Raw genomic sequence first — 23,234 nt, forward strand, 5'->3', positions numbered from 1 at the left:
TGGCATCAGAAACATTTATTATCGTGTAAAAATGTACTACAAAGTGAAGCTAAATAGAATAACTTTGATCATACCCAGTCAGCACGTGACATCGAAATATGGGCGATATCAGGTCTGTCTGTTGTGGCCGCTATTTCATTAACCCCTCTCATCCCCAGAGCACAGTAACTTAAGAACATGTGTTTTTCTGAAATTTAAGGGAAAATAAAAAAATCCAGCACGTCCTCGAGGGCGTGGATGTTCTCCCCATCAAAGGCCAGCGGGATTTCACTCTCTTGGTGAAATGGATTTCCGCCAATGTGCAGTAAAGGATTGAAGAGCGGTGAAATCTGTGTCAACAAAAGTAAGAAAAGTTTAATACACATACAATTAACAAAGACCATAACAAATGTTCAGCTGTAGTTTTATATAAGCATGCACACCTATGTTAATGAAGAAACAGATGATTGGTGCATAGGCATACCTTGCCACGGACGTAAAGGCCACTCGGGTCCTCATTGAAGAGGTAGGGCAAGAGCAGAATCGCTGCTGTGGTCTCCAGTCTTAGTAAAGTAAAGCAACGATCTTATACACTTGCTAATTTTATTACAAAATACATTAGAGAAAGGGAAGGAAAAAAAGCAAGTACCTCTTCTGTATTGTCCTTCAGGGACTGTCAAAATAGCAGGATGATGCCCTCACTCCTGCCTCGCCTCCTTGAATTATATTTTTGTCTATATCCATTCCATGGATGCTAATAGATGTAGTTTGTTTTGACTGCTATGTAGGTTAAATGTTCACTTCAAATGCAGCTGTCCTACAACATATCTGTACCTTCTTCTTGATCCCAATTGCATTGTGTCCATGTTCTGTCCTATAAGAATTTCAAAGAAAGAGAAAATGTGTCAAAGAAGTCTTACAAGCATTAAAACAAATATATACATCTTAAATAAATATTGAAAGATAAAAGGCATCGACATACAATTTAATGCAAAATAGAAGAACATATTGGAGATAGCACTAGCCAATACAGTACTGCCATAAAGTAACAGTACTGCCATAGCGGTGTGCGCTAAATAGCGTTTCAATCGGTTACGTCACTTGCTCTGAGACCTTGAAGTAGTAGTTCCCCTTGCTCTGCAAGGGCCACGGCTTTTGTGGAGCGATGGGTAACGATGCTTCGAGGGTGACTGTTGTCGGTGGTTTCACCCTGCTCCTGTTTGCGCATATTAAACCAAGCTCTCTCAAAAATAATGTTGTGTCTCCCTACAAAATGCGTTTCAAAACAGTCTTTAAACGGCACTGTAGTTAAGTTTCTCTTCATCACCCATAGAGTAGATCAGTGTATTAACTTTAAACGCCTCATTTTTCACGTTGAAGCCTGATGCTACCCTGTACCTTTCAAAGCGCCTGATCCAGTTCGGCCAGTTTTGAATGTCCCTACAAACAAAATTAACCAGGGGACTAATGCGAAATCCGTCTGCACTAGCCACTGGCCTGTCCGTGTTTGCGCCAGAGCCCGTTTAACTTGGAGACGCAAACCCTGAAATCCCGCCAGCTTCTTCCTTCTTGCAACATGTTGCTTAGCAGTAACTTAGTTAGCAAAATAATTATATGCGCTGATTTATCTCCAACACAGGGCCCTCCCTGATTTGAAACAGCCTGAATGTATGATTTACTTGGGACGCCCTTCACGTTTGTGTGAATTTTAAAACCACTTCTGACATCATGTAGTATGATCTAAAATAAGGACGCGCGAGAACAAGGTTCTAGCTCCAGCCTTGTTTATTAACCTAACCCTCGCATGTCCTATATAGGTACGGATACCCCCAAGGGACATCCTACTACAAACCAGAATTGTCTTCGTTATTCATTAGTATGTTATATTATTATATAAATTATTACGATACATATTCAGAGCCAAACATCAACCCAAACTTACATTTTTAACTGTTGTACAATATATGGGAAAGAATATAGTTGAGGGAAATAATCCAAACCAAGTTGTGCCTCAATAGGACATAACGTTTATCTAGCTAGGTAACGGTACTGTACTGTAGGTCATACAACGCCGACGGTCAACCCCGACTTTCTAATATTTACGGTAATTAACTAAAGTAACGTTATGGAGATATTCACAGAAAACCAGAATTGTCTTCGTTATTCATTATTAGTATGTTATATTATTATATAGAAATTATTTCGAGACATATTCAGAGCCAAACATCAACCCAACTTAACATTTCTAACGTGTTGTTGCATCCAAACTTCTCACCATCGTTTTCGGTTGTAATTGCGAAGTTCCCGGAAGAAGTCCAGCAACAACGGAGGTTCCTCGATGAACCCACCGTCAACAAGCTCTTTGAATAACTTTTTGAGGCTGTTTTTCATTGACCAAGAACACTACGGTTATTAGGGGATCTGACAACAACTCCAGTTGAACCCTTCATTTTTAGAGTTGTATTCGGCTCTATTTACTCTCAGATTCAAAACATGCTGATTAGCATCAACGATCAAGTCAGCTGCTGCTGCTCCAATACAGTATGAGGTGAGACGATAAACTGACGTTGAACCGGGCAGTTAGTCATTCATGTAGTAGGAAGATGATGTTCAACTAGAGATAAATCAGACCAAGCCTGCACTGTGTGATGAAGTAGGGAATTGTAGTTTCCAAAATAGCAATATTCCACATAGTTTAGGCATAAAACGTTATTAACTACAATGACCATAATCCATTGCGTGCCTACACCTGCTATGTAAAAGAGACAGAATAATGCACAGTGGTCAATGCTATCTGGGATATCTCAACCTTAAACCCCAACCTTAACCATTTTAAATGTCAATTTCAATGGGCTAGGGATATCCCAAGGATGTATCTCTATCTGAAAATACATGATCTAAGTGATTGATAGTTGGTATTTAGCAGTCATAAAGCCTTATTTACTTTAATGAACTACTAAAATAGTGATTTTGTCAGACAGCATAGACAGCAGCTCTACACTTTGACTGACTGATCTATTCATCCTTCCATCCCTCCTCAGCCTTCCTGTCCTCTGAAGACCCAGTGAGGGTGGAGCTCAGTCAGAGAGCTGTTGAGGGACTGGTTAGGAAGAACACTTCTACAGCCAGAGAGGTGAGAGGTCACACATGGTTTAGATGGTAAATATTTATGTCCCCTTAGCAGTTCATCACGTCAGCAAAAGGGAATATGTTCCATCTATGTTTATTTACATGAGTACAAATTGTCCACAGATATTGGTGTAATTTCCCACCCCTTTTGGCTGTATGAAAGTACATTTCCTCTCAGGCACACTCATTTGTTCTTTGCTATTGTGAAGGTCATTTGTGTAAAATGTACTTTTCCCCACTACTCTTTACATTGCTTATGCATATTCAGTGGCCTGACTGCATCCAGACTATGTCAAAGGCCCATCCTGGTAGATCTGAAACTAATGCAGCTTGGAGTGATCAGATGACAGAAGTCACATTTAGGTGCCAGGTGTAACTGAGGCCGTAGATGCTCCATATCCATTACTTGAGTGTTTAATATGACTAAATGTGTTTCTGTGTTGCAGGGGCAGTCAATAAATGGAACGGCAAGGGCACAGAACATGACATAAGCAGAGCTGTGGGAGATCACCTCAAGCCCCTGGTAGAGCCGGGGGGTGGTGTTTACCACTCCTTCAACAGGCTTGAAAAGTGAGATTGAAACTGTTTTTCATACTAAGATGGGCCAATAGTCTGTTGATTGGTCTGTCATTGGGTTCAAATCAAGCTTTATTTATACAGCACATTTAAGACATGGATGCAACCCAATGGAAACAGGAAAAGAAAAACCCACACCAAACTTAAAGACAGGAAGCAAGCCAAAAAGGTGGTTAAAATAATTTATTTACAATCAATACCATTCACACTTTACAAAATCATATCTCTCATTCATTCTTAATTACTTATATTTACAAAACCAAATCACCAAACACCAAACAAAAACAAACCTCAGGGGAGCATCGTCCCTCCCCGTCATACCTAACCAATACCCAACCCTTTCCCTATCTCCCCTTCCCTAATCTATCCCCTTACCAAACTCACTCTAACACTCCCAGCCCTAAACCCCCTTTCCACCTCTCCCGTGCCGCATGCTTCCCCCACTTCCTCTCCTCCCTCTTCATCCTCCCCCTCCCTTCCACCCCCCCAATCTCTCCCTGTCTTGACTAAATTCTTCCTGGCTTCCCACAGTCCCTTTTTAAAGAGACTCATGAGAAGCCAGAGCAGAAACCTGTCCCTATCCATTCCCTTTGCTCTCCCTACGCCTCTCTCTAGCCTATGTCAAAACAAAATCACTCCTAACCACACCTAGCATCACCCGTGCCCTAGCCCAGACTAGTCCGGCAAAGTCCCAGAAGGCATGGCGCACAGTCTCCTCCCTGCCACAAGAGGATCTTGGACAGGTGGGGGATCGCACCAAACTATACCGGTACAAGATGGAAAGTACCGGCAAACGCTTATGAAGGCTCAACCAATTCAGGTCCTTGAGCCCGTTGTCCAGTCCTCGCGCCTGCACTCCCTCCCAGACCACTGACGAGATGCCCGCTGCGGGCGCAGGACTCCCTGCCTGCCTGACCTCCTCGTACAGGTGCCTGTGGTCTAAACCTACTCGGGCAACTTCAACCTCGGGGTGCGCACGCAGCCACTTGGCCGCATGACCAAAGTGCCACGGCAGCTGTTCTGCCAGAGGACCCGCGTTAGACCACACCATTACGCTTCTCGCTTGATACGAGAAGAACACCCGCAGGAGGTAACCGGACGGGTGTATCACTGGCTGAGCAAGCTCCGCTAACAAGAAAGAAACAAAAATTGAGTCCAGCTTGAGGGGGAAATGTGGTACCCCCCTACCTCCCTCCCCGATGGGACAGATCATGCGTGCCCTGGCGACCCACTCGCACCTGCCACTCCACATAAACTGAAACACAAGCCTCACTAGAGGCCTCCTCAGACAAGCCGGCAATGGGTAGATGTACGCCAAATACAAAAGAGACGGCAACACATCCACCTTTAGGACCAGGACTTTGCCCATAAAAGACAAATACCTAGCCTTCCACATTGCTAGCTTCCTCTGTACCACTGCGATACGCATGTTCCAGTTTAGCGTCGCTGAGCCGGAGGTCTCAAAATGAACCCCGAGAATCCTCAGGTCCCCTTCACAGAGAGATAACCCCCAGGCACATCCGTTCTACCGCGCCATCTTCCGAAAAACTTGACGGAAGACTTTGCATGGTTCAGAACTGCTCCCGACGCTCTGGTGAAATCCCCAAAGATGGCAAGGGACCCTGTCAGGCACGAGTCCTTGCACAACAGCAAGGAAGTGTCGTCGGCGTACTGCGTCATCTTAACACGCAGCCCACCACTTCCAGGGATCAACAAGCCTTCCACCCGCGTGTCTGCCCTAATGGCAGCCCCCAGAGGATCCATGTACAGAACGAAGAGGAGAGCCCGAGAGTGGGCATCCCTGCCTGACCCCAGACGAGAGGTCAAAAACTTCACCTAAGTGACTATTTACACTAACTCGACACCCCGCTCCGACATATAAAGTACGGATCCATCCTATAAACTTCTCCCCAAATCCTAATCTACCTAACACCCTGAATAGGAAAGATCTATTCGCGCGATCAAAAGCTTTCGCCTGATCTAGCGCTGCTACCATTAAAGGCAGCCCTCTATCTTCAACCCAAGCGATGGAACCCCTGATCAACTGTAGGTTCCATCTTATAGAGCGGCCCTCTACCCCGCACGTCTGATCCTCGTGGACGACGTAGGGGAGGGCTGTGCGCAACCGGTCTGCTAAAGAATCTTGTAATCTACGCACAGCATGGTCAATGGCCGCCAGTTGCCAAGGTCAGTTGCTTCCCCCTTCTTATAAAGAAGTGACAGCACCCCCCGGGACCCCCGTCTCAAGGATGCCCTTCAAGACTTCGAGAACCACTGGTCCAAGTATACCCCAAAACTTGAGGTAAAACTCAGCCGGCAGCCCATTCATCCCAGGCACCTTCCCTTTTCCCATCCTCCTAAGAGCGCTCTCAACCTCTTCTAGTGAGATCTGGGCCTCCATCACGTCTCTAATGTCCTCTGGCAACCGCCGGGACAAGTGTTCTAAAAACACGTTTCCCTGCTCTACATCTATTTCCCTTTCCTTAAATAAAGCTTGGAAATGATCAGTTGTCACCCTGACCATTTCCTCTGGTTTACTTACTATACTACCATTTTCTTCCCTAACTCCATGCATTACCTTCCTACTCTGCCTGGCCCTAACCGACTTAAAGAACATAGCGGAACAAGTCTCATTATGTTCTAGAAAGCCACTATGCGCACGCTTCAGGAAAGCTCGAGCCTTCTGCTCCTGCAGCTCCCTGAGCTGCGCCTTTAGGGCTGCGAATCTCTCCCAGTCAATCGACCCGCCGAGGTTGCCTGCCTCGTACTCGAGTTCAATTAACCTCTGGATACGATCCACCTCCCTCCTTTCCTCCCTGTTTTTCCTTCTACAATATCCTATTATAAAAGCCCTTATCCTCCCCTTAACTAAATCCCACCACTCTAACACCCCTCGCACATGGACCGGAGGCCGTCAAGCCTCCGAAAGAAACAAAAAAATGCGTCAACGAAAGCCTGCTCCTCCAGTATATCCCGATCTAACTTCCAGTACCCCCTACCGAAGAGGCAGACTGGCGACTCCACCTGCAGGAACACCCCGTCGCGATCCGTGAAGAAAACAGGCAACAGCCGCCCAGACAACTGACCCAAAGACCTGGATGCAAAAATGTAGTCGAGCCTCCGCGCAACCCCCCTGGAGTTGCGCCATGTAGGACCGACCATTGTCGGAGTAGTGTGCAGGCCACCATCAACCAGACCATGGCAAGCCATTAGCCCAGTGATGGCGCCTGCACTGCTATCACCACCTACCCCTACATCTATATTAAAATCCCCTCCTATCACCAAGTGCCTGTTTGTAACACACAGGGGCGCCAGACAGTCCACCATCTCCCTCCTGTCTGCCGCCACCTGTGGCCCATACACCCCAATTAACCTATATCTAGCTTCTCTATACTTGACATCTATCCCCAATACTCTACCCTGCATTATAACAAAAGTGCTCTCTACCTTAACCTCTTGCTCCTACCTGGCACGCAGGCGTCCCATCTAGAGCTCTGGAAATGCAAATGCGCTACGCTAAATGCTAATAGTATTAGTTAAAACTCAAACGTTCATTAAAATACACATGCAGGTTATTGAATTAAAGCTACACTCGTTGTGAATCTAGGCAACAAGTCAGATTTTTAAAATGCTTTTCGGCGAAAGCATGAGAAGCTATTATCTGATAGCATGTAACACCCCAAAAGACCCGCAGGGGACGTAAACAAAATAATTAGCATAGTCGGCGCTACACAAACCGCACAAATAAAATATAAAACATTCATTACCTTTGACCATCTTCTTTGTTGGCACTCCTAGATGTCCCATAATCACTATTGGGTCTTTTTTTCGATTAAATCGGTCCATATATAGCCTAGATATCGATCTATGAAGACTGTGTGATAAACGGAAAAAAATAGCGTTTCATAACGTAACGTCATTTTTTAAAATTCAAAAAGTCGACGATAAACTTTCACAAAACACTTCGAAATACTTTTGTAATGCAACTTTAGGTATTAGTAAATGTTAATAAGCGATCAAATTAATCACGAGACGAAGTGTTTTCTATAGGGGTCCGTCTTAAAATACTGTCCGTGTATTTCTCAACCAAAATATCCGGTCGGAGACCTGAAGAAAAAGCCTGTCTCTTGTTCGTTTGACCAAGAAACAAAGAATTGGCAAATGACAAGACTGTTGACATCGTGTGGAAGCTGTAGGTACTGCAACCTCAGCCCTATTTAATATCTTTCGCCCATAACAATGGGTTGAAGCGGCGGATGGATATATTTTTCCACTTTCAGTGATCAGATTTTCCTACACTTTTCAATGAAACGCACATTCTGTAATAGTCACAGCTGTGATTTAACCAGTTTTGTAAACGTCGGAGTGTTTTCTATCCACACATACTAATCATATGCATATACTGTATTCCTGGCATGAGTAGCAGGGCGCTGAAATGTTGCGCGATTTTTAACAGAATGTTCGAAAAATTAGGGGGTAGGAGGAAGAGGTTAATAGGAAACGGTGGAGCAACTGAAGGTGTTGACTCTCCACATCTATCTAGACAACTGGAGTACGGGGCCAGACAATCTTAAATAGAACCTGGACCAGCTCAGGTGAAACACCTTCCCACTAACGAGATGGACAAGCCAGTACAGGTCAAACACATACTGACTAACGAGGTGGCACCAATCAGTTCGTCCTACATGCTAAAGTCCAACCTCAAAACATAAATGGAAAAACCAAAGCCTGTAACACCTTCCGCCTTAAGACAACAAATATATCCTATATTTTTGTTGGACAAGTTTGCTTACCACCAAAAACTTCCATTTCACATTATAATCAACTACAATGCTTCACCTTCACCAATATAAACACGGCGTCTACTGGCTGTCAACAATTAAAAACAAGAAAAAAAACATTTCTAAATAATAATATACCATTTTCTCATTTTTTTTCTATAGAATCCTAAAACTCACTAGCTTCTAGAACTCTCATCTTCCTAAACCTCACGAGCTTCTAGTCCACTTGGAATGAGTCCAAACAAAACCCATCTCCAATACAGAAAAACGTGCAGTCACAATAAATTGTGATCAAATGTACACCCCTTTGTTAATATGTATTGGCATTAATTCACTTAATTGTCAGGCATTGAATAATAAAACATGTATCTTTTGTCAGGCTGAATGTTTGAAATATGAGGTGATTTGAGACATGCGTCTTCAGTAGTGGAATAAAGACAATTAGCAATTGAATGTTGTCAAGAAATACTGGAGTGATGAAAGATGGTTAATAAAATTGAATATAGACCAATTTATTATACTGTGTCCATGTGTATTTATTTATTTATTTTAACCTTCATTTAACAGGAACCGAAAGGTTGCTGGACTGGATCCCGAGCTGACAAGGTAAAAATCTGTCATTCTGCACCTAAATAAGGCAGTTAACCCACTGCTCTCTGGTAGGCCGTCATTGTAAATAAGTCAGTGAAGAACAAATTCTGGCTTACAATGACGGCCCAACACTCTAACCACTAGGATACCTGCAAGTTAGTTGAAATTAAGTTATTTTCAAGTCATTGAAAGAAATTACCCCAAAATACATATTTTCAACCGAACGTATATTGGACCTCGGGCATAGTCTTCTTTTGAACGTCTTTTCAATTACATTTTGCTCGGTGGGAAAGCCCGATGTCAAAACAGTGTTAATGTGTCCAAATCAATAACCAATACGCAGAAACAGTTTGGGATAAATTGAAAACCTAAACATAACATGTGCTATATACACAAACATCTGCCACAATAATCATGTTATTTGTATTTTTTAAGCAAGCTCCTTATAAACTGCAGTGGGTCACCAACGTGGTAAGTGTAACACAACTCAACACAACTTTCAATTCTGGATTTTTCCCCCGAACGCTAATATCCATATCATGTTGATATCAATTGATAAGGGGGCAAAAATTTAGGCTTCTACATTGTGACATGATTGAAATACTCCTAGTACAATGTTAAAACATTGACAGTAATCCATTGATATCATGAAACAACTCCTTCCTGTATGTACTTTCTGATATTTGATCTGAAATCTTTTATCAGATTATCTCTGGTCAAAGCTAAGAGGTTTCTCCTGTGTGTGTTCTCTGGTGTTGTACCAGGCTGTTGGACTGACTAAAACTCTTCCCACATGTATTTCAGCTACAGAATGTCTCTCCTGTGTGTGTTCTCTGGTGTATAGTCAGCTGCCCAGATGTAGCAAAACTCTTCCCACATTGACCACAGCTATAGGGTTTCTCTCCTGTGTGTGTTCTCTGGTGTGATATTAGGTTGCTTAGCTGAGTAAAACTCTTCCCACATTGATCACAGCTATAGGGTTTCTCTCCTGTGTGTGTTCTCTGGTGTGATATCAGGTTGCTTTGCTGAGTAAAACTCTTCCCACAGTGAGTACAGCTAAAAGGTTTTTCTCCTGTGTGTATTCTCTGGTGTCGAGTCAGATTTCTATATGTAGTAAAAATCTTCCCACATTCATCACAGCTAAAAGGTTTCTCTCCTGTGTGTGTTCTCTGGTGTGAAATCAGGTTGCTTAGCTGAGTAAAACTCTTCCCACATTGAGAACAGCTATAAGGTCTCTCGCCTGTGTGTGTTCTCTGGTGTGATATCAGGATGCTTAGCTGAGTAAATCTCTTCCCACATTGATCACAGCTATAAGGTTTTTCTCCTGTGTGTGTTCTCTGGTGTGATATCAGGCTGGTTGAATGACTAAAACTCTTCCCACATTCAGTACAGCTAAAAGGTTTCTCTCCTGTGTGTGTTCTCTGGTGTATTTTCAGATGGCTATATTGAAGAAAACACTTCCCACATTGAGTACAGCTAAAAGATTTCTCTCTTGTGTGTATGCTCTGGTGTAGAGTCAGATTTCTAGATGTAGTAAAAATCTTCCCACATTCATCACAGCTATAAGGATTATCTCCTGTGTGTGTTCTCTGGTGTGGTATCAGGCTGGTTGAATGACTAAAACTCTTACCACATTGAGTACAGCTATAAGATTTCTCTCCTGTGTGTGTTCTCTGGTGTATCTTCAGATGGCTGTATTGAACAAAACTCTTCCCACATTGATCACAGCTGTAAGATTTCCCTCCTGTGTGGATTCTCTGATGAATTTTAATGCCTGATGAGGTGAATCTCTTCCCACAGTCAGAGCAGCAGTGAGTTCCCTTCCCTGTGGATCTCTGCTGCTGTTTCTTGACGTGTTCTGATCTGTAGAGACTCTTCTCTGCCTCGTCAGCATCATGAGGTTGTTGAGGCTTCCCAGATGACCCACGGTAGTCCCGTCTCTCTCCTGTGTGAACAAAAAGTCAGACAGATGGTTAAAGGCCCACAACAGTGGAAATCCACTGTAAAAGGTGATGTCAACAGCGTAGCCACGACGTTGTACAACAATTGACATATAATTAAGGTGAAAATGATTTGACAATTATCTTAAAACTAGCAACAATAGTCATATTTAGTCTTATTTTCACATTAGTAGTAACATCTATGATAGAAGGTTAAAAATAAAGTTATTAAAGTTGTTGAAACCCTAAGCAATGTGCCAGATGACTTTTGGTCGCCAATACAGGCCCCTTTCTGTGTTTGCTAAAATTGCGGCATGAGGGTGAAGCACACGCAATTTGGTTGCAGAAACTCCTCCCTGCTAATGACGAAACCACTAGTTATAGATGTAGTATATCTGGTAATGAGGAAACCGCTAGTTATGGATGTAGTATATCTGGTAACGAGGAAACCGCTAGTTATGGATGTAGTATATCTGGTAATGAGGAAACCGCTAGTTATGGATGTAGTATATCTGGTAACGAGGAAACCACTAGTTATGCATGTAGTATATCTGGTAACGGGGAAACGACTAGTTATGGATGAAGTATATCTGGTAACGAGGAAACCACTAGTTATGGATGTAGTATATTTGGTAACGGGGAAACGACTAGTTATGGATGAAGTATATCTGGTAACGAGGAAACCACTAGTTATGGATGTAGTATATCTGGTAATGAGGAAACCACTAGTTATGGATGTGGTATATCTGGTAATGAGGAAACCACTAGTTATGGATGGAGTATATCTGGTAATGAGGAAACCACTAGTTATGGATGTGGTATATCTGGTAATGAGGAAACCACTAGTTATGGATGTGGTATATCTGGTAACGAGGAAACCACTAGTTATGGATGTAGTATATCTGGTAATGAGGAAACCACTAGTTATGGATGTGGTATATCTGGTAATGAGGAAACCACTAGTTATGGATGTGGTATATCTGGTAATGAGGAAACCACTAGTTATGGATGGAGTATATCTGGTAATGAGGAAACCACTAGTTATGGATGTAGTATATCTGCTAATGAGGAAACCGCTAGTTATGGATGTAGTATATCTGGTAACGGGGAAACGACTAGTTATGGATGAAGTCTATCTGGTAATGAGGAAACCGATAGTTATGGATGTAGTATATCTAGTAATGAGGAAACCACTAGTTATGGATGTAGTATATCTGCTAATGAGGAAACCACTAGTTATGGATGTAGTATATCTGGTAATGAGGAAACCACTAGTTATGAATGTAGTATATCTGGTAATGAGGAAACCACTAGTTATGATGTAGTATATCTAGTAATGAGGAAACCACTAGTTATGGATGTAGTATATCTAGTAATGAGGAAACCACTAGTTATGGATGTAGTATATCTGCTAATGAGGAAACCACTAGTTATGGATGTAGTATATCTGGTAATGAGGAAACCACTAGGTATGGATGTAGTATATCTGGTAATGAGGAAACCACTAGTTATGGATGTAGTATATCTAGTAATGAGGAAACCACTAGTTATGGATGTAGTATATCAAGTAATGAGGAAACCACTAGTTATGGATGTAGTATATCTGCTAATGAGGAAACCACTAGTTATGGATGTAGTATATCTGCTAATGAGGAAACCACTAGTTATGGATGTAGTATATCTGGTAATGAGGAAACCACTAGTTATGGATGTAGTATATCTAGTAATGAGCAAACCACTAGTTATGCATGTAGTATATCTGGTAACGGGGAAACGACTAGTTATGGATGAAGTATATCTGGTAACGAGGAAACCACTAGTTATGGATGTAGTATATCTGGTAATGAGGAAACCGCTAGTTATGGATGTAGTATATCTGGTAACGAGGAAACCGCTAGTTATGGATGTAGTATATCTGGTAATGAGGAAACCACTAGTTATGCATGTAGTATATCTGGTAACGAGGAAACCACTAGTTATGCATGTAGTATATCTGGTAACGGGGAAACGACTAGTTATGGATGAAGTATATCTGGTAACGAGGAAACCACTAGTTATGGATGTAGTATATCTGGTAATGAGGAAAGCACTAGTTATGGATGTAGTATATCTGGTAATGAGGAAATTACTAGTTATGGATGTGGTATATCTGGTAATGAGGAAACCACTAGTTATGGATGTGGTATATCTGGTAATGAGGAAACCACTAGTTATGGATGGAGTATATCTGGTAATGAGGAAACCACTAGTTATGGATGGAGTATATTTGGTAACGGGGAAACGACTAGTTATGGATGAAGTATATCTGGTAACGAGGAAACCACTAGTTATGGATGTAGTATATCTGGTAATGAGGAAACCACTAGTTATGGATGTGGTATATCTGGTAATGAGGAAACCACTAGTTATGGATGGAGTATATCTGGTAATGAGGAAACCACTAGTTATGGATGTGGTATATCTGGTAATGAGGAAACCACTAGTTATGGATGTGGTATATCTGGTAATGAGGAAACCACTAGTTATGGATGTAGTATATCTGGTAATGAGGAAACCACTAGTTATGGATGTGGTATATCTGGTAATGAGGAAACCACTAGTTATGGATGTGGTATATCTGGTAATGAGGAAACCACTAGTTATGGATGGAGTATATCTGGTAATGAGGAAACCACTAGTTATGGATGTAGTATATCTGCTAATGAGGAAACGCTACTAGTTATGGATAGTAGTATATCTGGTAATGAGGAAACCGACTAGTTATGGATGTAGTATATCTGGTAATGAGGAAACCACTAGTTATGGATGTAGTATATCTGCTAATGAGGAAACCACTAGTTATGGATGTAGTATATCTGGTAATGAGGAAACCACTAGTTATGGATGTAGTATATCTGGTAATGAAACCACTAGTTATGATGTAGTATATCTGGTAATGAAACCACTAGTTATGGATGTAGTATATCTAGTAATGAGGAAACCACTAGTTATGGATGTAGTATATCTAGTAATGAGGAAACCACTAGTTATGGATGTAGTATATCTGGTAATGAGGAAACCACTAGTTATGGATGTAGTATATCTGGTAATGAGGAAACCACTAGTTATGGATGTAGTATATCTGGTAATGAGGAAACCACTAGTTATGGATGTAGTATATCTGGTAATGAGGAAACCACTAGTTATGGATGTAGTATATCTGGTAATGAAACCACTAGTTATGGATGTAGTATATCTGGTAATGAGGAAACCACTAGTTATGGATGTGGTATATCTGGTAATGAGGAAACCACTAGTTATGGATGGAGTATATCTGGTATGAGGAAACCACTAGTTATGGATGTGGTATATCTGGTAATGAGGAAACCACTAGTTATGGATGTAGTATATCTGGTAATGAGGAAACCACTAGTTATGGATGTAGTATATCTGGTAATGAGGAAACCGCTAGTTATGGATGTAGTATATCTGGTAACGAGGAAACCGCTAGTTATGGATGTAGTATATCTGGTAATGAGGAAACCACTAGTTATGCATGTAGTATATCTGGTAACGAGGAAACCACTAGTTATTAGTATATCTGGTATAGTTATGGATGAAGGAGGAAACCACTAGTTATGGATGTAGTATATCTGGTAATGAGGAAACCACTAGTTATGGATGTAGTATATCTGGTAATGAGGAAATTACTAGTTATGGATGTGGTATATCTGGTAATGAGGAAACCACTAGTTATGGATGTAGTATATCTGGTAATGAGGAAACCACTAGTTATGGATGGAGTATATCTGGTAATGAGGAAACCACTAGTTATGGATGTAGTATATCTGAAACCTAGTTATGGATGTACGTATATCTGGTAATGAGGAAATCCGGGGAAACGACTAGTTATGGATGAAGTATATCTGGTAATGAGGAAACCGATAGTTATGGATGTAGTAGATCTAGTAATGAGGAAACCACTAGTTATGGATGTAGTATATCTGCTAATGAGGAAACCACTAGTTATGGATGTAGTATATCTGGTAATGAGGAAACCACTAGGTATGGATGTAGTATATCTGGTAATGAGGAAACCACTAGTTATGGATGTAGTATATCTAGTAATGAGGAAACCACTAGTTATGGATGTAGTATCTCTGGTAATGAGGAAACCACTAGTTATGGATGTAGTATATCTAGTAATGAGGAAACCACTAGTTATGGATGTAGTATCTCTGGTAATGAGGAAACCACTAGTTATGGATGTAGTATATCTGCTAATGAGGAAACCACTAGTTATGGATGTAGTATATCTGGTAATGAGGAAACCACTAGTTATGGATGTAGTATATCTAGTAATGAGCAAACCACTAGTTATGCATGTAGTATCTGGTAACGGGGAAACGACTAGTTATGGATGAAGTATATCTGGTAACGAGGAAACCACTAGTTATGGATGTAGTATATCTGGTAATGAGGAAACCGCTAGTTATGGATGTAGTATATCTGGTAACGAGGAAACCGCTAGTTATGGATGTAGTATATCTGGTAATGAGGAAACCACTAGTTATGCATGTAGTATATCTGGTAACGAGGAAACCACTAGTTATGCATGTAGTATGGACTAGTTATGGATGAAGTATATCTGGTAACGAGGAAACCACTAGTTATGGATGTAGTATATCTGGTAATGAGGAAACCACTAGTTATGGATGTAGTATATCTGGTAATGAGGAAATTACTAGTTATGGATGTGGTATATCTGGTAATGAAACCACTAGTTATGGATGTGGTATATCTGGTAATGAGGAAACCACTAGTTATGGATGGAGTATATCTGGTAATGAGGAAACCACTAGTTATGGATGTAGTATATCTGCTAATGAGGAAACCGCTAGTTATGGATGTAGTATATCTGGTAACGGGGAAACGACTAGTTATGGATGAAGTATATCTGGTAATGAGGAAACCGATAGTTATGGATGTAGTAGATCTAGTAATGAGGAAACCACTAGTTATGGATGTAGTATATCTGCTAATGAGGAAACCACTAGTTATGGATGTAGTATATCTGGTAATGAGGAAACCACTAGGTATGGATGTAGTATATCTGGTAATGAGGAAACCACTAGTTATGGATGTAGTATATCTAGTAATGAGGAAACCACTAGTTATGGATGTAGTATCTCTGGTAATGAGGAAACCACTAGTTATGGATGTAGTATATCTAGTAATGAGGAAACCACTAGTTATGGATGTAGTATCTCTGGTAATGAGGAAACCACTAGTTATGGATGTAGTATATCTGCTAATGAGGAAACCACTAGTTATGGATGTAGTATATCTGGTAATGAGGAAACCACTAGTTATGGATGTAGTATATCTAGTAATGAGCAAACCACTAGTTATGCATGTAGTATATCTGGTAACGGGGAAATGACTAGTTATGGATGAAGTATATCTGGTAACGAGGAAACCACTAGTTATGGATGTAGTATATCTGGTAATGAGGAAACCGCTAGTTATGGATGTAGTATATCTGGTAACGAGGAAACCGCTAGTTATGGATGTAGTATATCTGGTAATGAGGAAACCACTAGTTATGCATGTAGTATATCTGGTAACGAGGAAACCACTAGTTATGCATGTAGTATATCTGGTAACGGGGAAACGACTAGTTATGGATGAAGTATATCTGGTAACGAGGAAACCACTAGTTATGGATGTGGTATATCTGGTAATGAGGAAACCACTAGTTATGGATGTAGTATATCTGGTAATGAGGAAACCACTAGTTATGGATGTAGTATATCTGGTAATGAGGAAATTACTAGTTATGGATGTGGTATATCTGGTAATGAGGAAACCACTAGTTATGGATGTGGTATATCTGGTAATGAGGAAACCACTAGTTATGGATGGAGTATATCTGGTAATGAGGAAACCACTAGTTATGGATGTAGTATATCTGCTAATGAGGAAACCGCTAGTTATGGATGTAGTATATCTGGTAACGGGGAAACGACTAGTTATGGATGAAGTATATCTGGTAATGAGGAAACCGATAGTTATGGATGTAGTAGATCTAGTAATGAGGAAACCACTAGTTATGGATGTAGTATATCTGCTAATGAGGAAACCACTAGTTATGGATGTAGTATATCTGGTAATGAGGAAACCACTAGGTATGGATGTAGTATATCTGGTAATGAGGAAACCACTAGTTATGGATGTAGTATATCTAGTAATGAGGAAACCACTAGTTATGGATGTAGTATCTCTGGTAATGAGGAAACCACTAGTTATGGATGTAGTATATCTAGTAATGAGGAAACCACTAGTTATGGATGTAGTATCTCTGGTAATGAGGAAACCACTAGTTATGGATGTAGTATATCTGCTAATGAGGAAACCACTAGTTATGGATGTAGTATATCTGGTAATGAGGAAACCACTAGTTATGGATGTAGTATATCCAGTGGTGGACCATCAGGGCCAGCAAGGCCTTCTCTGCTGGCCTAAACATCATTAGAATATATATTTTTTTTAAATATATTTTCCCACAAATATGTATTAAATTATTCCCCAGAGTAAGAGTTATACTCTTCATTTCATAGCTTTCCTCTCGGTTGCACTGCTTCCAGCCCCAGGCTGAGATTTGGAGGGCTGGTCTTTATGTTAGATCTTTTATCCAATCATATTCAGCCATCAAGTGTTGCCAGGGGTCTAAAATCTGCCCTCAGGCCTTCAGAATCAACAGTACGGGCGCTTGTAGTTTAAAGTGAATGGAAATGAAAATTTAGTGTCAACCAATCAGCTTTAGAGTTGGCTATTGTACGCCTGCTGGCTGGCTCCAGTGTTACACAGGAGCCAGCTAGCAGGCGTAGTGCGTGCACTTCTTTTGTTTGGATTACCAATATTGAGAGGCAAGTCCTATGGGCAGGTCTATGCAGAACCTCAGAACTAGGAAACTGAATTCGATAAACAAATTAATACGCATATTACTAAGCTGTTTTTTCAACCCACAATGGCGGAAGGAGGAGAAGATATGGATTTAACGCCATTCTCAAGACAAACTTTTCAAGAAAAGTTAGACATTGTAAGGAGAGGTCGCCCGACGCAGACACTACAAAGCCTGTCACAGGCGGGAAAGGGGTTTGTTCGCCACTTTCAAAGTTCCAACTACGAGCGCTATCAATGGCTCACAGGCTCCGAGAAGCACTGCAAACTGTACTGCTGGGAATGCAAGTGATCGATTTGGTGTTTGGAGCCACACTGGCTTTCCAAACTTGAGTTGTCTAACCAAGGCAGCAACGAGACACCAAAGTACGGCTGGCCACTTACAAGCAATGGTGCTTTTGAAAACTTTTGGGGACACCCGAGTGGATCTACAGCTCAACGAACAAGCGCGTAGGGCAACGGAGCTGCACAATGAAAAGGTGAAGAAAAATAGGGAAATATTGAAAAGACTCATTGATTGTGTCATGTTTTTGGGTAAACAGGAACTGTATTTTTTGGGGGGGGGATTTAAAGCTCAAAGTTTGTGGACCAGAAATGGATTGAAGAAGAATATTAATATAACTCTGTTGCACACGACTATGTTCTTGCCTATTAGTTGAACTGTACTGTATTGTATTGTACTCTTCCCCTGCAATTCTCTGAATAAAAATGTCAATTTCAAGGTGACGCAACGCCTGGTTATACTGCGTTTCTGTCTAAATGTATAGTGTCTAGAGCCATGGCATCATAATGATGGTAATAAGAGGTGGATTAATTCGGGTGGGACTGTGTAGGACCTCACTGAAGGCCCAGGCCCCAGGCACGCCACTGAGTATATCTGGTAATGAGGAAACGACCCTGCCTCACACAGGAAGCGGCGCAGGTCCTAATCCAGGCACTTGTCATCTCCCGTCTGGATTACTGCAACTCGCTGTTGGCTGGGCTCCCTGCCTGTGCCATTAAACCCCTACAACTCATCCAGAACGCCGCAGCCCGTCTAGTGTTCAACCTTCCCAAGTTCTCTCATGTCACCCCGCTCCTCCGCTCTCTCCACTGGCTTCCAGTTGAAGCTCGCATCCGCTACAAGATCATGGTGCTTGCCTACGGAGCTGTGAGGGGAACGGCACCTCAGTACCTCCAGGCTCTGATCAGGCCCTACACCCAAATAAGGGCACTGCGTTCATCCACCTCTGGCCTGCTCGCCTCCCTACCACTGAGGAAGTACAGTTCCCGCTCAGCCCAGTCAAAACTGTTCGCTGCTCTGGCTCCCCAATGGTGGAACAAACTCCCTCACGACGCCAGGACAGCGGAGTCAATCACCACCTTCCAGAGACACCTGAAACCCCACCTCTTTAAGGAATACTTAGGATAGGATAAAGTAATCCTTCTCACCCCCCTTAAAATATTTAGATGCACTATTGTAAAGTGGCTGTTCCACTGGATGTCATAAGGTGAATGCACCAATTTGTAAGTCGCTCTGGATAAGAGCGTCTGCTAAATGACTTAAATGTAATGTAAATGAAACCACTAGTTATGGATGGAGTATATCTGGTAATGAGGAAACCACTAGTTATGGATGGAGTATATCTGGTAATGAGGAAACCACTAGTTATGGATGTTGTATATCTGGTTGTAGAAACTCCTCCCTGCTAATGAGGAAACCAGACACTTCAGAACAAACTTCCTTTAGATGTTTTGGGAGAAACAATGTTACTATGGTTACTGTTGTTCCATGTTGTAAATGTTATCCAATGTGTTACTATGGTTACTGTTGTTCCATGTTGTGAATGTTATCCAATGTGTTACTATGGTTACTGTTGTTCCATGTTGTGAATGTTATCCAATGTGTTCCTATGGGTTATAGCAGTATAGCCTAATAATTTGACATACATTTTAAATATTTTTGTTTGATACTTCAAGGAGTCTTACAATTCAAAATCAGAAAGCCTAATTATCCTTGGTATAACCTTAAAACAGTACTATACTGGGGAAGTCCTTTATGTTGGTGTTTCTACAGTACTATACTGGGGAAGCCCTTCATGTTGGAGGGTGTTTCTACAGTACTATACTGGGGAAGCCCTTCATGTTGGAGGGTGTTTCTACAGTACTATACTGGGGAAGCCCTTCATTTTGGAGGGTGTTTCTACAGTACTATACTGGGGAAGCCCTTCATTTTGGAGGGTGTTTCTACAGTACTATACTGGGGAAGCCCTTCATGTTGGAGGGTGTTTCTACAGTACTATACTGGGGAAGCCCTTCATGTTGGAGGGTGTTTCTACAGTACTATACTGGGGAAGCCCTTCATGTTGGAGGTGTTTCTACAGTACTACACTGAGGAAGCCCTTCATGTTATTTAAACCTTCTTATGGGTTAAATGGGTTAAACTATCTGAAACTTACATTACTCTAGTTATCCTGGGATCTAACATTACTCAGTCTAGTTATCCTGGGGAATAGTTTTAATACATTTGCAAAAAATCTAAACCCGTGTTTGCTTTGGCATTATGGGGAATTGTGACGGCATTATAGGGTATTGTGACGGCATTATGTGGTATTGTGATGGCATTATGGGGTATTGTGTGTAGATTGATGAGGATTTAAAAACATAATAGAATCAATTTTAGAATAAAGGGATGCACCGATATTACATTATTGGCTAATATCTTCCTTGCCCCAAAAAACGAAACAGATATTTAAAATTGTTGCTGCCCTTTAAGCATTCTAGTACAGCATTCTAATAGTTAACACACACGCGGAAGCAGCGGTCTAAGCCACTGCATCTTAGTGGAAGAGGCGTCACTACAGTCCCTGGTTCGAATCCAGGCAGTATCACATCCAGCTGTGATTGGGAGTCCCACAGTAGTTATTGGTAGTTATGTTATTGTAGTAGTTATGTTATTGTACAGTAATGTTATTGGTGTAGAAAGGATAATAAAGGAGAGGGATCCCACATGTGGATAGGAAGATATAAATGATCAATATTATGTCAAATATGATTTTAAAATACAGGAATTTTACAACTTTAGCTTTCTAGGTCAAGCCAGTAGGCTACAGTAGGTTGTATCTCTCTAGGTCATGCCAGTAGACTACAGTAGGTTTTAACTCTCTAGGTCTTGCCAGTAGGTTACAGTAGGTTGTATCTCTCTAGGTCTTGCCAGTAGGTTACAGTAGGTTGTATCTCTCTAGGTCATGCCAGTAGGGTACAGTAGGTTTTATCTCTAGGTCATGCCAGTAGGTTACAGTTGGTTATATCCAAGTAGAAAAAATAGTCAACCCAATGTGGAAAGTGTCGAATTTGGCCAAAAACAAAATTAATGGCTCATTTGCTACGTGAGGTTTACTTGATCTAACAGAAGTTTCATAATGATTAAGTTGTTATGTGGACACGTGACATACCGACAACTCTGATAAAAACACTATAGGAGTTATCATCAGATCGCTATGCATATTCATGCTAGTAACGTAGCATCTCTCTCCATTGAATACAGGCGGTTGACGTCAACAACCCTTGTAGAATATAAACAATATATTACAATAATAAGATGTAACCACCAATCCAAAGAAAGGATATGTGGGAGATAGACAACCTGCATGGCCGCTTTGTGGACAACGACTCCCCTTTTTAGGGCAGAGAGACATCTTGTCAGTATATCCATAATCTTTGGTGTAGCCAACCCAACTCTCGCATGGCACTACTGGGGGGCACGGTGTGTAGTAAATCATCACTACATGAAAATCACTACATGCCGTGCTCCCCAGTCTGCAACCAGCAGATAGACCCTTCTCAAATATATATGTTAAGTCACTTTTTGGAAACGGGACGGAGAAAACAAGGGGTAGCTTGTTCTCTACGTCGTCTGATTCTAGACATATCAGTCATCATCCTAGAGCCCTCCGTTGAAGAGGTATTGACAGGCCACCTCCAGATATCCAACGTTAATAACACATTTAAGGCGGTACTTACTGGTGTTAATCAGATCTCCTATCTCCACCTCTTCATCTTTCAATGTGACAGTAATCTCCCCTTCCATCTTCACTCCAAAAACGACATCCTCCTCTTTCTCTTCCTCTTCTTTCACTGTAACGTCTTTCTCTTCTTTTTTCACAGTAACAGCCTCACCCTCTTCTTCTTGTTTTACTGTGACATCCTCTTCTTCCTTCTCCTCTTTCACGACAATGTTCAGCCCCAGAGCTTCTTTCTCCGTCCAGCAGACCTCCTCTTCTTTAACAGGAGGGGAGATGTTTAGGGAGCTCATGTTCGGGGATGTTAGCTAGCTAGATATCATTAGCGACTAGGCTAATGCTAACTTAACCAGCCAGCTACTATAGCTGACTGATACAAAATAATGTAAAGTTAATATTAAATTAAATAGGTTAACAAGTAGATACGACAGAACTGTGTCTAAAACACAGTAGCTAATATACACCGAAAGCGTATAAATAGCTTGAATATTTCGGCTATGTTGGCTATCAAGCTACCGAGGTTGTTGACGAGCTGTTTCCGAAGAACCGTCCACTAGATTATACGTCACGCTGGCAGCATCGCCTGAAAGACGCACATTGCCGTCTGCTGACTGGAGGGGAAACGCAGTTGAGGATCATATTTTATTTTCAGATAAAGATTATTTTAAATGGATTTAATTAAATAATACTATTATATTGAGACATACAAAGGCAGGAATGTGTTGATTGATTAGTGCGAATAAAAAATGTCTACTACTGCACATTTAAGGCAGTTTCATTCAGTCATTCTAAATAAGTAGCCAGCTACTGTCTGTCTATACTTCTCCTACATGGTGTAACAATACATCATGTAGATGTATATAGTGAACAGACTAGGTCTATACTGCTCCTACATGGTGTAACAATACATACATCATGTAGATGTATATAATGAACAGACTAGGTCTATACTGCTCCTACATGGAGTAACAATACATCATGTAGATGCATATAATGAACAGACTAGGTCTATACTGCTCCTACATGGTGTAACAATACATCATGTAGATGCATATAATGAACAGATTAGGTCTATACTGCTCCTACATGGTGTAACAATACATCATGTAGATGCATATAATGAACAGATTAGGTCTATACTGCTCCTACATGGTGTAAAATACATCATGTATATGTATACTACCTTTCAAATGTTTGGGGTTACTTAGAAATGTCATTGTTTTTAAAGAAAAGCACATTTTTTATAAACAGTGTGTAAGCCTTCTTGTTCTTTAATAACAAAGATTTTGTAAACA

At 41.2% G+C, this 23,234-nt stretch overlaps 1 protein-coding gene across 2 annotated transcripts; it reads right to left on the reverse strand.

Moving 5' to 3' along the window:
- Positions 1-22,491, reverse strand: LOC124015790 (zinc finger protein 501-like). 2 transcript variants are annotated; one of them, XM_046331257.1, is made up of 5 exons: positions 21,941-22,491; positions 10,687-11,001; positions 629-853; positions 464-542; positions 1-329 (listed from the first exon to the last, which is right to left on the reverse strand). In XM_046331257.1, exons 1-3 carry the CDS (start codon positions 22,230-22,232, stop codon positions 777-779), a joined length of 684 nt encoding a protein of 227 aa, XP_046187213.1. In that variant the 5' UTR covers positions 22,233-22,491; the 3' UTR covers positions 1-329; positions 464-542; positions 629-776. The 2 variants fall into 2 exon arrangements, with proteins under 2 accessions (XP_046187213.1, XP_046187212.1); XM_046331256.1 differs by lacking the exons at positions 1-329; positions 464-542; positions 629-853 and having other exon boundaries at positions 8,093-11,001.
- Positions 22,492-23,234: the final 743 nt, after the last annotated feature.

This window comes from Oncorhynchus gorbuscha, linkage group LG26 (assembly GCF_021184085.1).
Source record: "Oncorhynchus gorbuscha isolate QuinsamMale2020 ecotype Even-year linkage group LG26, OgorEven_v1.0, whole genome shotgun sequence".
Taxonomy (NCBI): domain Eukaryota; kingdom Metazoa; phylum Chordata; class Actinopteri; order Salmoniformes; family Salmonidae; genus Oncorhynchus; species Oncorhynchus gorbuscha.

Coding starts and splice junctions, on each gene's coding strand:
- LOC124015790 (XM_046331256.1), bottom strand. CDS start 22,232: ATGAGCTCCCTAAACATCTCCCCTCCTGTTAAAGAAGAGGAGGTCTGC. Junction 11,002..21,940: donor AGGAGATCTGATTAACACCA/GTAAGTACCGCC, acceptor TTGTTCACACAG/GAGAGAGACGGGACTACCGT.